General features: G+C 46.1%; 1 protein-coding gene across 3 annotated transcripts in view; it reads right to left on the bottom strand.

Moving 5' to 3' along the window:
• The window catches only part of EXOC6B (exocyst complex component 6B), a 312215-nt gene that overhangs the window by 126736 nt on the left and 167212 nt on the right, over positions 1-18267 (bottom strand). For all 3 annotated transcript variants that reach the window (XM_056344728.1, XM_056344734.1, XM_056344741.1), the window contains exons 9-10: positions 388-471; positions 179-225 (exon numbers count right to left, since the gene is read on the bottom strand). In XM_056344728.1, coding sequence (XP_056200703.1) covers positions 179-225; positions 388-471 — 131 coding nt within the window. The remainder of the gene's footprint in view (positions 1-178; positions 226-387; positions 472-18267) is intronic.

Genomic DNA, 18267 nt, shown 5'->3' with positions numbered 1-18267 from the left:
AATACACTCTAAAATGCTTTAAAAGCCCAAACCACCTTTCCCCCCCAGCCCCCTTGCTGTTTCAGCTCTCTTTAAAGGACCCTCAAAAAGATCAACATTCCTTCCTCCTCCTCTTTTAGCTCCTCAACAACAAAGCACACACATATTTAGTGAGGATGTATATAAAAAGAATACCTACCCTACAATTTGATTAAAATACTTCCTATAGCCATCTAAAGTTTCATGCTGCAACAAAGAAAAAGTGAGCAAAGATTAAAACAAAGGTGGCCACGAGCAATTGGAAATAAATCAGAGACAACCCATCGGCAATTGCACGCCCAGCAAGAACCCTCCGCTCCTTTTTTCAGCAGAGCAAGTGTGGGCACTGCAAGCAGGGGACCCGCATACCATGTTTGAAGGAGGCTGCAGGACCAATCTGGCTTGTTTTCTTCTCTGCTTCCTATAGTAACTCTCAAAGGTTTCTCGGGCACCCTGGAATACAGAGAAGATTAATTCAAGTAATTATAAAGGTTGGCATTAACAGATAACTTGCGATACTGAGCATTTAAGATGCGGATCTCATATTCCTCCAGAATTACCTATGCAACGCTCTCCTGCAAAATGCAAATCCAAATGTCAGAAAAGAGTTTTACTCAAAACACCAAGTCAAAACCCCAGCTGTTCAGGTATAAGAGTATCTGATGAACTCTTGTGTACCCGTTTTCCAGTCTCGCTGTGCAGATGTGGCATACAGAAGTGTGCAACCAGTTCCTTACTGGACCGTGATACAAACAAACATCCAACTTACTTAACCATAGGGGCAGTGAAACAACTGATACCTAGTGTTAGCAAGAAGAAAGAGGGGACAAACAATGCCAGAAATTCTTTCACTGATTCATGGGTGAAGAGTGATGCAAATCCACAAAAGTTACGGAATTTCAGAAAAAAGTGCTTGTGTGGGTTATAGCAATTTATAGGACCGGTCTCTATAGCTGGGAAAAATGATCAAGACAGAGTTTTGGGCTCACATTCTCCCAACTTTACTGGGGGTCTGAGCCTCCAGAGGAGAGCTGGTTAGTCCTGAAAGCCAAACCCAGGCATCGCCACCCACACCAGGCACTGTGGCAGGGACCTGAACCGCTCTTTTGGGGGCTTCATCTGTAGGTGGCTTGTTTTACCAAGCCAGGCTACATCTGAGCATCCCCACCCAGACAACAAACCCATGAGGATCCTCAAATGCCATCGACCTGCTGAAGCATTCAGATGTCCGCCTACTGCCCTGGTCCCCTAGGCTATGTAAAAGCTTGCTGTTTTATCCCTGCTTGTTCCTCCCTCCTCCACGCCCGCACTGTTTTATGTCTGAAATTGGATTATAAACACTTCAGAGAAGGGACAAGGTCTTGCTTTGAACTGTTCCGAGCCCCCCAATAAATAAATAAATAAATAAAATTTAGAAAATCTCATTTGGAATTCACAAAACAAACAACACACAACAACAAATATCACCTGAGCAAGGCACCAGACATCAATCTTCTCTACTACAAAAAATAAATTCACTAAAAGAAAAACCTGACGTGAATTTAACGATTATCCAGTTACTACGGCATTATACAACCAGGCTGCCTTAGGATGCCCTCAGCTAAAGGGGTCTTATGAAATGTCTGCAATAACTCCTTGAGGAGCTATAGCCTGACTTGCTCCTTGTCTCCTACAAGCTGGAGCTCAAGGCTTAAGGAAAAATTCAGCCTTGCTGATGTGCCCAGCAGCTCTCCCACCTAGCACTGCCCTTCCCAAATTCTAAATTTCATCCAAAAAAACCTTCTTGCCACCATGCACATGCACTGCAAAGACTATGCAGATTTATACCATCAATTCTTTCTCTGAATTATACTTTTTACCCTAGCCGAATATCAAGGGTGCACATGGTGGCCACATCCATCCAACCATCAGTGGTGCCAACAGCCTGGCAAGGAGCAAACTTGGGTCAGGTATAAATCTGAGCCTTTGTCCTGCAATCAAGTTAAGCATCAGCTTGGACCTACAAGTAATCTGACATTTTAAGAAAGCTTTTTAGAAACAGAAACTACCTGGGAACCAGCAATTCCATGCCATATTTCTTCTTAATGCTCTCAAAAGCTGTTTCCCCCTTGAAAGATAAGTGTCATGAGCCAGAAACCAGTATCTACAGGTTAGACCCAGAGCAGGGTGGGATTATTACCTACAAGCAGGGAGCTCTGACCTCCCTTTGAGCTCCTCTCCTGGGCCTGAGAGCCAGTGCTTCCCAGGATGCTGGTGTTACCCACCTCCTCTCAGTATTGGCAGCGCCACAGGAGAACCAAGACAGAAGGGCTGTCCCACTCCCACCCCACCACTGATGGGACTGGATTTAAAGTATTTATTAAATCCTGTCATGCTCCATCTCTCAAAACCTACACAAGTGGCACAAAACCCCCTGACCATTTCCATCTTGACCATGAGAGCAACTCATCTCTGGTAGCATCACTGAGATCTTTGAGTGAAGCTACTCACTAACCTAGCACAGCCCACGGCTACCAATGAGTTTGTGGTGCAAATTCAAAACTGAAGGTGTTCTTTCCCTATTTCTTTAATAAATTAATGTATAGCATCACCGAAGGCAAGAGCACACCAAGGTTCAGCCACAATCCTCAGTGCAGCCACCACAGCAGTCACTCACACCAGCCACTGTGTTTCGCCTTATGCACCATCATATAGAAGTCAGCAAGACATCAATTCCCCATTACTCAACATGCATAAGCTGCCGCTTCCCCAAGCTACACAGGTGAGATTTTTGTGGTGACCTCGAAGGCTCACTGGAAACTTGGAAAGCAGCTCATCAGGAGTGCGAGGCTGGTGTGAAAGCAATTAGCCCTTTTAAGATCAGATTTTGAAGATTTCTGCTCAGACTATGCCAAAGCAATTCAGTTCAGCTGAAAACACTTTCTCTTATCCCTCCAACTGAGCTCCAAGAAGAGATCCTCCCTGATCACCCCACCCTCACCATGCATTTCTTCAAGACAGACAGACCAAGAAGCCATCCCCCAATGCGGCTCTGCTCCCAGCACAGCTCTGCCCGTCCTCCCATTGCCCTGCCACACCACAGACCCTATCCCATAGCTGTTCACCTCATTAAAAAGCTTCTTCATTTGATGTGTCCACTTTCCCACCAGCTGCTCAGGAGCACACATGGGATGGTGAAGGTCACCAGGTGCTGCGAGAAACAGGTGCCACCAGGTCCCAGGGGACAGGGCAGAGGGCATGTGTCTCCATGGCAAAGAACCGAAACCCCCGACCCCATCATTCAGCTCCTTCAGCACTGGGAATAAACCCCACACCAGGTTTCTATCCTTATTTTACTGATGGCTTTGAGGAAGATGAAGCACCTGGACCAACTTCATAATATTTTCTGAAAATTAAACTATTTTGGATTGCGCTTCCAGAGGAAAAACTATGTTTTCCACAAACACAAGTAGCAAGAGTAATCTGAGCTGGGCTGGAGACACTGCACAAGGAGTCACAATAAACCTGCCCCTCAGCCTTGGAGGGAAGCCCCTTCAGCCTCACAGGGTGCTCAAGGCTTTGGATGCCAGTCCTCCTCGTTCCCACCCAACAAACAGCTTTAACTGTAGCAGAAGAGAAGGAACAGCAAAAACCTTTGAAACCATTCCCAAAAAAAGTAGACCACATTCACATCTTAACAGTTTCCCTAAAGCTCACAGCCTACAGACCTGCCGACGTGACCAAAACCATCTCCCTCCCAATGCACTGTTCCCTGTATTTTCTTTCTTGAGCCTTTTTTGAGTGCCCCAAGAATTGGGGACTCTCTCATGAGAGGGCACTCCAACAAAAAACTCCTATCCAAACAATCTCCCTGCACACTATCCACGTTTTTCTCACATACAACTTCATCCTTTTCCCTCAAGCACATTCCTCCATCATCCCCCCAGATCTTTTCACTGCTCACATATTACACTCTTCCAAAACTGGGAAGTCACCCCACTTTCAGCGGGGGTTTTTTTGGCAGTTTTAGCTTAGACCACCCAGCTTCCCACATTTTCCCTATTTAAGACTATTACACCTATCAGGTCTTCAAATAATACTACTCCTCTTTATTTCTTAATATTGTTCTCCCCTGAGTGTAAAAAAAAAAAAAAAAAAAAAAAAAGAGCAAAAGGCAAACAAACAGAAATAAACCACACCAAAAAATTAGCCAGAATACACCACGAGACCCCGTGTTAAGACTCTTCACCTGAAACACCACACAGTATTTATACTTCGATCCCATTCTCCTCTCACAGCCCCATGCCTGGTGGTTTTTCACATTTAACCAATCACCTCTTTACCTACAGTTTACAAACACAGTATTCTGGGACGTAAATGCTGTACACAAGGTATTGTGAGAAGTGATTTTTGAGAGCATCACTAAGCCAACTTGGGTTGTTCAGGCTCAGCCTCTCGTAGCAGCCAACAGAGGTGCAGGCAGGTATGCCCACATCTGCTTAGGCAGGCAATCTGCTGAATAAAAGATCTGTTCCAGAATATCCGGAGTGGTTCAGCACAGGATGGCACCCAAGCTGAACAACACCTTCACCAAACTTCAACAAAAATACTAGACTGGAGCTCAGCTGCAAGTCAGAACGTAAGCTCAGAGCAGAGCTGTATGTGCATGTGCCCTAATCCCACTCTCCATGTCCCCTTGGTGGGAAACAGCCCAACTTTTTTCTTTCTTTTCCTTCCTCCTAAAAGCAGCTATTTTATTCTGTAAATGCACGTTGCACCTGCAATGTTTTTCAACAAAACCCTCGAGGTGCACGTTGATCTCAAGCAGCACATGGCAGGTCTGAGAACAAACACCACTTGGGAAAGACTATGGATGGCACAGCTCCCAGCCCTGCCTCTCGTGGGATCCAGATCCACCATCGACCTTCTGCAGAAGCAAGACACTGCTAACACATGTTGTTACAGCATCAGCATCCTTGCTCCCCCTGGGTTTCTTGTGAGCTCAACCCCTCACTCAGGGAAATCACATACTCTTGGTGGGGAGAGGAGAAGTGGGTCCCTCTCCTATTCATCTATTCTGTCTTAATGAGAAGAGGTTTCACCCAGCTCTCAGTCTCTTTAAGTGAGCAGGAAGAATCAAAAGCTACGCTTCCAAACTACACATTTCTTGTAATCACTGGTCCAGGAAAAACCCTCAATAATGCCTCATATTTTTAAAATTACCGGGCAGAACCTTCCTTCTCAAATTAGCTTCAGTGTTCACAGAGTTGGCAATGACAGGCAGATAATTAAGATCGTAGATGAACACCACATAAGGGAAAACAGAATATAATCACAAGAATGCAAAAACAACAGCTGAAAAAACCCAAAGTAGTTTCATAATTCAGGAGCAGCAGACAGCTGAAAGCAAATTGTGCTGTGAATTACACAGGGGAAAATGTGCTGGAAGTTGTATTCTGCTGTTGTCCTCAGCAAATAGTTAAAATGCCCAGTAAGATGGGACTTCTTGGATTCAGAACACATAGATGACAATGTTTGGATTACTAAATTTCTGCTTAGCTGGAAGCAGAAAAGCACCCTGTGTACTTCATGTAACGATAATTTACTAGCTGCATACAACTGGGTAACACATGCCATCAATAACCCCTCGCTCCCCTGGGGTTATTACTGGCTGAGCCATCTCAAACACCTCGTACTTGCAACATCGTTAGTTCATTCCCTAAAAATGAGTGGATCTTCTAAGTTCTGGCATGAAAATATCATTGCAGTGACAGTAAGTAAGGTGATGTGCTACAATAATATATGCTGACCAGATTCCTCCTTTGATAAAACCAAATTGCACTTAGCTTAGTGTATATATGTGGATACCAGTTAATCATGTATGCAGAACCAACAGAAATAGCCCCAATTTACTTGTAACAGCCTAGTTTAAAATCCACTGGAGATCTGGTAGCACCTGATCCACAGACCATGCCATTTGCATCACTGCAGCTCTAGTTTAAGCAAAGAGTGATGAATTCAGCTGACTTTCTTGTGAGCAGGAATCTTAAACCCACCACCCATCTGGATTTATTAATGTATTAGCACTAGCTACTGCATGACCTAGGCTTCTTTTAAATTTATCTCTGGCCCTTCATCCTCCTTTGATTTTGGTCTGCAAAAATTCTCAGGCACATGTTTTGGGAATTCTCCCAACTTTAGGAGAGATTTACACAGCATCTCACCAAAGCACAGCTCCGCTCCTATACAGCCCGTCTCAATGACTTGCACAACTGTTTCCCGAGAAGCAGATCAGTATTCACCTATCTATGAAAGCCTGCCCTCAGGCTCCTTCTTCACAAGGGAGAATTCACTGAGGAGCTCCTAAAATCCAAAACATTGTACCTAAGTGTATGATTGATGAGCTCGATGGGTACCTGGTCAGTACACATCCATACCTCTGGATTCAGAGGGCTGTGGGTTAACAGGTCATGCTCCACATGGAGGCCCACAACAAGGAGAGAATGACAGCAGGGACCTGCCTCGCTTAATGTCTTCATCAAAGACCTGGAGGAGGCAATGGACTTTGCATTTGCAAAAATATCATCCACTTTGCAGATGCCCCCAAATTAGGGAAAAGTCAATACACTCAAAGGTAGGGCCACAATCCAGAGGGGTCTTGGCAGGCTGAAGGAACAGGCCAACATGAACATGATGAAATTCAGTAAGGACAAATGCCATATATCATATGTGAAAAGGAAGAACCCCTGAACCCCCTGCAACAACACAGTCTGAGGACCACTGCTTTGGGAGCACCTCTGTGGATAAAGACTTGTACGTTTTGGTAGACAGCAAGCTTAAAGGTGAATCAGCAGGGCATCCTTGCAGCAAAAAGCAGCCAAAAACTTCTGGGGATCTAACCCTAATACCTACCACGAGGTCACTGTGAAGATGGAGTCAGGCCATCTTCGCAGTGGTGCATGGCAGGAGGAGAGGTGATGGGTGCAAATGAAACAGAGACATTTTGACTGGTTGTAATGAAAAACTTTTTCACAACAAGAACAGTCAGACAGCAGAAAGAGTTCCCCAAAGGTGTTTTACAGTCTCCATCCTTGGAACCTTTCAAGACCAGAGTGGATAAAGCCCTGAGCCTGGTTTGATCTCACAGGTGACTTGCTCTGAGCAGGAGGTTGGACTAGAGACCTCCTGAGGTCCCTTCCCACCCAGATGACCCTATCCTGTGAGAAGCACGCTTTACAAACATACTATACAGAGTTTTCAAAGCCCCCAGGTATTTCACATGTGGTTTATTTCCCAGCCTGGCCTGCAAATGTCCTGAACACCAGCCATTTCCCATGTGTCACGTTCTGCAAGGAGGAAGGGCCAGAACTGGGGCCAGGAGTCCCATTTCAGGGGTTAGAGTCACAGTTTAGCTGACCTCAGTCTCATTTCAACAAGAAACAGTATATTCCTTTTCCCCCATGTCAATGAGCAAGACTGCTGTGATGTGTCACCCCTCACCTGGCCGTAACGGCCCCTACAGATAGCGTTTCATTTTCATTTGCCTACAAATGCCGAACAACGCCTGGCATCGTATCCATGCCAAAGGGATGCTCGGTCAGACCTGTATCCCACTGCTACTACCCTCTTGTAACCCCAGAGTTTCGCAGGCATACCCAAAACCAGACCCACACGTACAACCCCTGTCCCGATGGCTCAACAGCTCAGAGCAGTGGTCTGGAGGGGACCTACCTTGCCAAAAGCAGCACAAGTATTAAAACCCTGCAAATAACCACTTTGCACCCCAAGATTACCCTAAAAGAGGCCGTTTGTTTTAAGAAGAGATGACTGTCCAGCACTTCAAGAAACCAACAGGAGCTTGTACACTACTTCGAAACAAGTTGCAAGAAAACAAGCTTAGAAAATAAGCTTAACATGCCCTGAAGATCTCTCCAGGGAACACCACTAATGAAACAGAAAGAAGTCAGACTGTTAAGTAGATGTGTAATTTTAAAAATGTAAATATTCCCAAACAGTATCACGGAGGCACACGGGTACGCATGCAGGTGCTCAGCACTGAGCATGTAAGCACTTTGCTGAATCAGGATCAAAAAGGAGGCTCCTGCTCAGCCCCGTGGAACCACTTGTTGACTGTAAACACCACCTCGATACTGAAAGCAAAAAGATAAAGCTAACCAGAAAATTGCGTGGGGGGAAGAGAGAGCGGCAACACGGCAAGTGCCGCTTTTGAGGTGAGCCTCTCCCTCCAAGGTTTGCAGAGCTGTGCATGCTCGCAAGCAGCCACGTTCATCTCCACGTGTCCTGCATAGCTGAAAGAGCACACGTGAGAGGAGAACAGTCACAGCCCCACCTTGTCCTGGCCAGGAACACCTCCGCTATCCTGGCTAAACCAATTTTCTGTGTTGCTTTGCTGGCTATCAGGAACTCACTGTCTCCTACAAATAAAAGGGCCATGGGCACATGCACGGAGCCATCTCCTTCTTACCAGCTTAGCCCATGCTAGGCAGGATTGGATCTCTGCTCCACCCAACCCTGACTCCAACCTGTGCCCCAGACAGAAGACCATAACCTGTTTCTTTTCAAGTTGTTAAATCCCAAGTTTCAAAGTGAATTTCACATTTCAGATGCTTCAGGGCTTGTATCGAACAACAGTGCACTGATAGTAACTGCCTGACTTAATGGACTTGTACTCAAAAGCACTTCAAAAAACAAAAACCAACAAACTGAGACCTAGCAAAGTGCAAGAAGACCAAAGAGCATGACCAAAGGCTATCCCAAAGGAAAGGAGTGCTCCAGAAATTGTGTAGTACCAAGGTCATGAGCTAGTCAGTTGAAAGAAACTAACTGAGAACTAGCAAGAGCCACAAGAGCAGAAAGCCAATCCAGAAGGGTCCACAGGAGCTCTGGTGCAACCCTCCTTCCCTCCGATCGTTGGTTTGGGAAGCTCACTTAGAGCAAAGTTTGAAAGCAACAAAAATTCACAAAGCAAAAGCAAGAGGAAAACAAAGCTTGACATCTGAGTCAAACTGATAGTTACTCCATCCCGGTCCACCAACTAGCCCAATATGGCTAGCAGATGCTGGCGCTGCTACCTAGGCCACCTCCACCAGAAGAGATGGAGAAGATGGGAGAGAAATACCCTCCTGATCCCTCTGGGCAGGGCACCAGCAGCCCAGGTCAGCTCCCAGCCAGCCCCAGTCCATCAAACAAGGAACATACGGGCACCAATGCACCTGAGAATTGGTTTTAAAGCCAGTTTTCTACGGGATGAAGATGCACGTGGCTTTCCTTTAGCTCTGAAGCACAGTGACACAAGAGCTGCTGCTTGTCCTATGGAAAACCTGGGGTCCTGCAGCAGGTCCTGGCACAGCTTCTCACTGCTTCCCAGCGGCTTGGCTAGGAAATAGTTAACTATAGAGGAAAATAGGTAAGATTTCCCCCTTTTTCCCCCTTCCTCCAAGGTAGACACCCAACACCTCCTTTCTCACAGGAGCCAGGCTCCTTCCTCCCAGCAAATAAGGCCATTACCCCCCCTGTCCCACTGCTGGAGCTGGCGGCGCAGCATTGTTCCCCGGCCCTGTCTATAGGAAGCAATATCTATTTTCCATTTAGACGAGGGTAAAGCCTTTAATTTCACCCTCCTGGCTGCAGCTGGAGTTCCCTTTTAACTGCTTGGCCACAGGAGTGAAGACAGTTTTATATGGAAGAAAATGCTGAAAAGGCCACTTTAATATGCCTGCATGTGAAAAGGGGAGAGCTTTTCATACTGCACAGTAATGAGGGTCAGCGGGATATTACACTTCACCATATGGCTAATTTGCACAGCAGGTCAAATGCTCTATTTGCTTTTTAAAGACGGCCCTATAGATTAAGCTGCACTAAAACAAAACACATCCAAAAAAAAAATTAAATAAATAAAGAAGAGTGAGGAGGAGATGCCCTCTAATGTTCAAGCCTGGCAGCACATCCAGCAAGGCACACAGGGGGCTTTGCTAAAAAAAATAATCAAATCCGAAGATCAAGTGGGGTAGGGATGAGACAAAGCGCAGTGTTTCGGGGAACCCCGCCGCTTCGGCATCACCCCCTGTCTGCCACGGGTTACCTGCGCAAAGGACCATCCCTGCTTAACGAGGGACTCTGGTGATGAGCGCGATGGCCCTCATAACCCATGTTTGTCTTGGCGAGTCCTTGGTGTGGTGGCCCAGGCATGACCCGTGGAGCTGCTTCCCGTCCCGGGCCGGCAGCTGCCCGCACACCTCCCAACAAATCTGGTGGGGAAAGATTAGGGAGCCGCACGGCTGGGATGTTTGAAGAGGGTAAACACGCTGATTAACGAGCCTGGCTTTTGTAATCACCTCCCGCCCTCCCCACCACAGCAGAGCGTTAATTTATTAAAAACCTTAACAAAGGGCCTTTATTAGTGGCCTTAGCTTGGCGGCTCCTTTCAGAGCATTGCTAATTTCATCTAATAAAGCTTTAATTGACTATTGCTTTTCACAGCCTCTGACCCGGGTTGACAAAGGGTGGGGCCACGCGAGCCAAAGGAGGAGTTTCCATCCCAAAAAAGAAGCCTGGCAGCTCGCAGGGATGCAATGCGCTCAGCTGAACCTGACAGATGAGAATTCTGGAGATGAGCATCACCTCGCTCTGCCTGGACCAGAAGCCAGCTTCTTCCCACATCAGCCCCTTTCATAGATGCTCCAGTTTTCCCAAGAGAAAGAAATCACAGTTTGATGAAAAATGTGAAAATTTTATGGCTTGTGTGACACAGAGGGGAGCAAACCACTCTCTTCTCCATTTAAGACCAAGGAATTCAGAAACAGACAACCAGACCGTGGTGCTCACCAGCTTCCCAGCCCATGGTCCCACAGTAAACTGGTGCTGTAGAGGAAAGAAAAAAACCCAGCATTTTCTCCTTCCTCTCCAAGGGATCAACACAAAAGCAACTGCAGGAAGGTCGGGACCAGAAGCAGAAAGTCAAATACCTTTTAGCTTTGGCCACGACGAGGGGTTCCCATCTTCTTGCAGTGGGAAGCCATCAACAAAGAGACAGCCAACTGCCACTGGCAACGTGATGGAAAATTGAAGAACTGAAGACATAAAGGTAAAAAAGAAAGCCCAGAACAACTAAAATTGCCAGCACAAAACTGCTTCTTCAGCTTGATGAGAGGCTCAGGTGGCTCACTTCTCAATGTTTCCTTCAGAATCACAAGCCAGTTCTGGTGCTAGCTCTGCTCTCAGGATCCTAGCCCAGGACTCACTTGTTTTGTGTCAACCACAGAAGCAGGAATCAAAGATTGCTGCATAGCTAAGCCTTCACTGATGATAAATAAATAGGAATTTCTAATCCTTGTAACTGCAGGGGGAAAAAGCATGACAATGAGAATAAAGTGCCCTTCAATTGCTCAGCCTAGGAAAGAAATACTTTTTGAAATGCCGCAAGTTCTTTCACCTGTTATACATCACTACAACCGGGAAAATCAGACATTCCCAGGTTTAAAAAAGCAGTAGCCTCTGTTCTGCAAAGCAGCTAGAAGTATTTTAACCTCATTCAAATTAAAAAAAAATTTTAAAAAATAAATCAGAAAACGTAATGTCTTTCAAACCCTAGGCAAAACTGGAGCAGTGAGGTCTTCCACCACACAGTCAGTCACACAGCAGTGCCCAAGAGCTGACAGAAGACACTCCCTGTCCTGCCTGCACAGGGCTCAGGCCGGTGTTAGAGATAACTAAATAAAACCTGAATTTAACCAGCAGGAGCAACCAGCTTTCCTAACACAGGCGTGCAAACGCTACGTGGCGGCAGAGCAGGCAGAGCCCGGGAACGGCGCCCTGCCTCCTACGCTGGCCAGCACTAGACCTGGTGTTACTGAAAAATAACACAAGAACAGGGCAAACACTTAATCCAACTTTTCCAGCACAGTTTCTCAGCCTCCAGCAACTCACAGTACAGGGACGCCCAGAGCCACAAGCCAGGTCTTATTATTTAATAGCCCTTGATGGACTTTTTTCCATAAATTTGCCCAACAGCTTCTCTTGCCCATGTAAACTTCTAGTGTCCATAAGACTTTGTGTCAAAGTTTCACAGAAAACAGAGGTTAGAGATCAGAAAAGACTGCAAGTCTTTAAAAAATAGGGAAATATATCCAACTGTACCTTGGGCTGCATTAAAAGCAGCATGGCCAGCAGGGCGAGGGAGGGGGCTCTGACCCTCTGGTGAGACACCCCCCTGCAGTGCTGCCCCCACCACAACATAAGGCAGCTATGGATTTGTTGGAGCAGGTCCAGAGGAGGCCACAAAGATGGTCAGAAGCTGGAGCAGCTCTGCTGTAGGGACAGGCTGGGAGAGTTGCGGGGGTCCAGCCTGGAGAAGGGAAGGCTGCGGGGAGACCTTAGCGCACCTCCCAGTACCTGAAGGGGATGCAAGAAAGCTGGAGGGGCTTTTCACAAGGGCGTGTAGCGATGGGACGAGGGGCAATGGCTTTACACTGAAAGAGGGGAGATTTAGATTGGATATAAGGTCAAAATTCTTCCCTGTGAGGGTGGCGAGGCGCTGGCACAGGCTGCCCAGAGCAGCTGTGGATGCCCCATCCCTGGCAGTGTCCCAGGCCAGGCTGGACGGGGCTTGGAGCAACCTGGGCTGGTGGGAGGTGTCCCTGCCCGTGGCAGGGGGCTGGAACTAGGTGATCCTTAAGGTCCCTTCCAATTCAAACCACTCTATGAGTCTATGGTGATGAAAACAGTGCTTATAATTTCATATTCTCTATTAAAAAAATTCAGCTTGCATGACAAAATTGTAAGAAGTGACTCCTTGTGCTATTGTGGCTCAGAGGAGGTAAAAGCCACCAAAAACCTGCAACCAAGCCCCAAAACCAAGGGCCACCACGGCAGCACAGGCTATGAACACACCCGAAGCCTTCCCCATACCATGGCTACCCATAGAGAATTGGGACTCAGGTGCTCTTATCTTCAAAGCGCTCAATGGGCTGGATGGAGCACACTGAAAACATCTCCTAAAAACTATGGAACAAAGGCGGCATCAACAACTCGGCTCTCTCTGCGCAACGGATCTCCCTCTCCCACCAATAAAGTTTATTTCTGCAGCCAGCAAAGCCTTTGCAGGGGTCTGTCAGGCTGCACAGTGCAGTTCTGGAAGGAATTACACCCACCCGAAACCTCATCCTTTCCCAAACACAAGCAGAGAAGACCAGGTGAAGAACTGATGCTCCATGCTCAAACCCTGCAGTAAGTCCACTGAAGAAGAAAGACCAAATATCTATGCACAAAACAGATGGATGCTTTCTTCCAAGTAAAATCACAAGCAGCATGCCTGATTTCAAGCACATTCATGTTGAGAACTTCCCTTCACAACCCATTTCACTTTTCCAATAACAACGTAAGTTTAAGGGGGCTTTCGCAAGAGGAGAAGGGACAGCAATCTCCTCCTTCAATGTTATTCCCCTATTAATTTCACCTCTACGAAAGTTAAGGAGGACCTCCCAGGAAAAAGGGCATGTTTCACATCTATGTTCATCACTAACTCTGAAAGCAGAAAAGACAGCAGCCAGGGGAGAGCAGGGAGAGGACTGGTAGACCAAGATCTGCCCCTCTTCTGAGGCTTGATCAAAGTTTCAAATCAGAAACTTGAGATTTGAAATACAGCGACAGATTCTGTGACCCTGTGGTTTCCTGAGACAAAACAGTTTGTTGGGCAAGAACGAGGACAGAAGCCCCCCAAGGAAATGCAAAACTCTTTGGCCCACCAAAACGCTGCTGATGGGTCAGCCAGAAATGCTCCTCACCCTTATGGGTGCAAGGACCACACCGCAACAGGAGGACTCTGCTGACCAGAGTCCACCCAGACTCAACATCCCTTTCATCTCAAATCCTCAAATGTACTTACCAGTTGACTACATTAATTCTAGCCCTACACAGTTAAGTAAGTGCTCTTATTTAACGTTCGCTAAGTCAAGTCACTAATCCGCTGGCTGAGCTTCTTCCATGGTGCAGGTGAAGGCATCTCAGCTGCAAGGAAAGCATCTGCAAGCGTAAGCTAAATACGGGGATTTTAGTGAACGGTAGGGATTCTCAGGGTAAAGCGAGTTCTCCTAACGTGACAGACAAGTAGCCATAGTAAATCTTTCAAGTAACCCAAGATGCAAATCCCACTTGAATTGCATTTTAATAGGTTTAAATGTTAACCAGAAATGCGCTTTCTTTTCCATTAAATATTGGTAGGAAAATGTACTGCTCAGTCATTGGTTTAGAGCTGCTGGGTTCATTTAGCAAGAGCAAGGGAGTGCAAGTTTTTCAGTCTCTACTACCCAAGCATCATTTGTTTTGTTACTCTGCTTAGCCAGGACTGGGTACCACAGATTTTCCTTCAACTAGACCAAGTAAAAGACTCTTACCACAGTCCAACATGAGATTTAACATCACATCATTCTCATTAAAGAGAGTTGGTTTGCTTGTATAAACACTGAACACATGGCCAACCTTTTAAAACAGTATTTTTGTATTTATCAAATCAATTCTTGATATTAAAAAGAGATATGTTCATCCAGAAGGAACATAAAGACAGACTCAAATACTTCAAAACATTTCCCTTGGGGGCCTTTGCTGATCTTAAAAATCTTACTTTTTAATAGCTAGAAAGAAGTAGTACTCCAAATCTGGAGTTGCTGTGCCTGACAAATGAAGTGAAGCGCAGAGCACATGGAGCTGTAAAAGGCGAGAAGGACATTAAACTTTTCTGAGATGACAGCTCGAGCTTTCACAGTTCCTCAGAGTTAATGCTGCTGCAAAGGAGTAGAAAGTAACATGCACAAATTAAGATTTGTCGAAGAGTCTAATCTTCTCCCATGATTAATAATCAAAAGTTTATCTCTGACTGGTAGCAGCACAACAGAAGATCCAGTGCATGTTCATACCCCAAAGACCAGTGACACTGATAAGTAGTCAAACACAAACCATTTTTTCCTATTTTTAATAGCTTTGGTTTTGTTTTCAGATGACAAAATACATCAAGTAACAGTGTACATTTCTAAAAGTTATGCCAATGACCAGCACCATACACAAACCCAGCCCTTTGGCCTTCCCGGTGTCTAATGGAACATTTCCTGTAACTGCTCCAAGGACAGATATGTAAGAGACCTTCTCCTACCATGAAAAGGCTTTTCTGTATCAACCTCAACCTCAATTCTGCTTATAGACTTCCCAGCCACCTGCATATATGTCCTGAGCATCTGATCCACCTGCTCACACACTGATCAACTCAATCTTCTCTCCAGTATCCCCATGGACACAAACCAACTTGAGGCAAGGGCGATGAGTTCATGGGGTTTTTTTTGCTAAGACTGAATCTTTTAGATGGTACCACAAGGCACAGAAGAAAAGCTTGTCCCCTGATTTGTCCAAGATTAACTTACTTACAATTAGTAGCCTCGCATCCCAGAAGCCGACAGACTCCTGAGCAAAAGGATACAGATTTCCGAACAAGATCCTAAAAAGGATTAAACATTCCATTGGCACTTTGCAGCCTTCCTATCGTCCATAAAACCAGTCACAGAGTATGTATCTGTCCACATTGCTTCTCACCCTTAGAAATCTGAAAATACACCCAAAATGTGTTTTGCTGTTTCAGATTGACAGCCACCTTGCAGAGAAATTCCACCAAAGCACCACCACTCAGCTGCGAAGCAGAAGAGCACAAGACCCAGCAAGTGTCAGAGCAGGGCTCTCCTTCCATAGAATCATTTATGTTAGAAAAGACCTTTAAGACCATTGAGTCCAACCGTTAACCCAGCACTGCCAAGGCCACCACTGAACCATGTCCCCAGGCACCACAGCTACCTGTCTTTTAAACACTCCCAGGCACGGTGACTCCCCCCAGTCCCCGGGCAGCCTGTTCCAGTGCTTGACAGCCCTTTCGGTGCAGACATGTTTCCTAACATCTAATCTAAACCTCCCCACATCAGACTTGCATGGGGACACGTACATTTATCTCAGCTACAACTAGCCCTGTCTCTGAAACGTGAGTAATAGGTTCCTTACCCCACAGATATGATTTGTAGTTGAGTATTTTCTAGGGGAAACCATAAAAGAATATGTAGTAACTCAAAGTGACACAGGGCTAAGATACACTAATATTAAGGAACTTCTCTCATCTCAGCATCCCCCAAATAAACCTTTACTCTGCAGCACAGGATGCAATGCGTACATACGAAGCATCCTTTCAAGCATTTCTGAGAGCCCCAAGTGAGCTCATATTTTAATAGCTAAAGTGGAAACTTCACACATTTTGCACCGAGCTTTTCTTTCTGTGCAATCCCTCCTCCTATGGAGTCAAGCCCTTGGGTCTGGAGCACCCAGCCCCACGCCAGCTGACAGGCTCCAAGCTGGAGGAAAGCAATCGCCAAACCCCACACCGGGTAACGCTCTGAAGAAATCACTGCACGCTCAAACAATGGGATATTTGTCAAAGTACAGCTTGATCACCAGCAATCATCTGTTTTTCATAACTACATTTGACCTAAACTGAATTGACTGAACAAGTAGCCTGTGTTTCTCATTCTGGAAAATACTGCGGCGCAGCTTCCTCTCCAACCCCCCCTTCTCCTTTTTAAGTCATACTTTTGAAAAGTTACAAAGCGATGATGTAGACAGATATTTCCTCATTATAAACAGCAGCAGCTAAACATTTTCAGGTTGCATTTTTGGCGATCTCCTCCCGTTCCAGGTGACCTGCAAGGTTAAGCACATGGGGACATGCCTTTCTCCTCCACTTGCTTTCAATCCACCCTCTCTGCAGAGAAAAGCACAACCCAACACTTCCCAGCGTAAAAATGAGCAGAGATGGTGTCTCACCACGTGCTCTTTTCATAATATATTTAAAATTCATTAAAACTTTATAATGAATGAGCTGCCAGGGAAAAAAATATATTCAGGACAAGCCCACAGAGTCTTCCATGCAAGGCCACCGTGCATAAAACCTCTGGGAGGCAACTGTCTGCTCGTAGGAGAAAGCTTGCTCTCCAGTCTCGAGGAAGAAAGGAAGCAGTGGAAATCAGTCACAAGATTTGCAAGGAAGGATGCATCCCCAACAGCTAATCAGTTCTTGTCAGGGCTTCCATCAATTAAGGAAAAAAATTTAAAAAACTTAATTTAAGAGGAGTGCAGAATGAGTTCTTGAGGAAGATGAAGGACAGGTCCAGAGGGAGGCAAAGGAGCCAAGGGAAGAGGAAGGTGGAAGGATAGGAGGCAAAACAGACTGAGAAGAATGCAGTCTGCAACAAATCTCACCCATTTTTCACAGCCTGCTTAATATTGTGCAGCTTAAGCCGTATGTCTCCTACCAGAGAGCTAATTATCACTGGCAGGCAGGGGCTGCGTTCATTGTAGCCACACGGGGTGGGGGGAAAGCCCCTAAATGGGGATACTGCCATGAGGAGAAGGTGCTGTACTGCCATGATGTGAGCTTAAAGCTCTTCATTCCTCCTCTCCCTGAATCCAAGCACATACTCGGAAGGAGCAGGAAAGCACCCATCCCACACACCACGTTCCAGTACAAAAACGCAGCTCGCTCCTACGGCTCTGCTATAAAATGTTTGCATTGGAAAATTCTATGTGTGTGTTTGGTTTTTTAGTTCTGCCATCGCAGAATGCGGGGCAATGGTCAGGGAGCAGGAAGAAATAAACACAAGAAACTAACGAACAGACTTGCTGTTCCAAGCACTGCCGAGGAGCAGCACATCCAGTATTAGCTATAAACTCTGTATCAGGAACAAGTCATGTCCTAGCAGCCCACTTCCATGTTTGACAACTGGAAGGTTTGCCCCTCTTTAAGGCCACGATTGATATAAACCGAATTCAAACAGGCACACAGGATGCTGTACAGCCTACTCCCAACCAGAAGCGGACCAGCAGGACCTCTGGTTTGACCAGCTCTCAGCTCTGCCCACCTCAGCCAACGCATATGAAATAATTATGGGTTTATAGGAAACTTAAGTCAAGAAGCCAAATGACCAGGCAGTGAAATAGCTCTGTTACACAAGGAGACGTAAGCACAAGAACCAGCACTTGGCTCGTTTGAGCAGAACGAGTTCTCCTTCCCCCTACACATCACCCATGGAGCTCTGCTGGGTGAAAGCTGCCTTTGATCCCTCTACTCCCTCAAAATGCAGATGCCAAAACTGGCAGAAGCAACTGACAGACCAGAGGGGCATCCCACCATTCAGAGGGTCCTGGGCAGGCTGGAGAAGTGGCCCAACA

The sequence above is a fragment of the Falco biarmicus genome, chromosome 1 (genome assembly GCF_023638135.1).
Source record: "Falco biarmicus isolate bFalBia1 chromosome 1, bFalBia1.pri, whole genome shotgun sequence".
Taxonomy (NCBI): Eukaryota; Metazoa; Chordata; class Aves; order Falconiformes; family Falconidae; genus Falco; species Falco biarmicus.
Note: the sequence above shows the minus strand (reverse complement) of the source record. Positions and strands in the feature narration are given on the sequence as shown.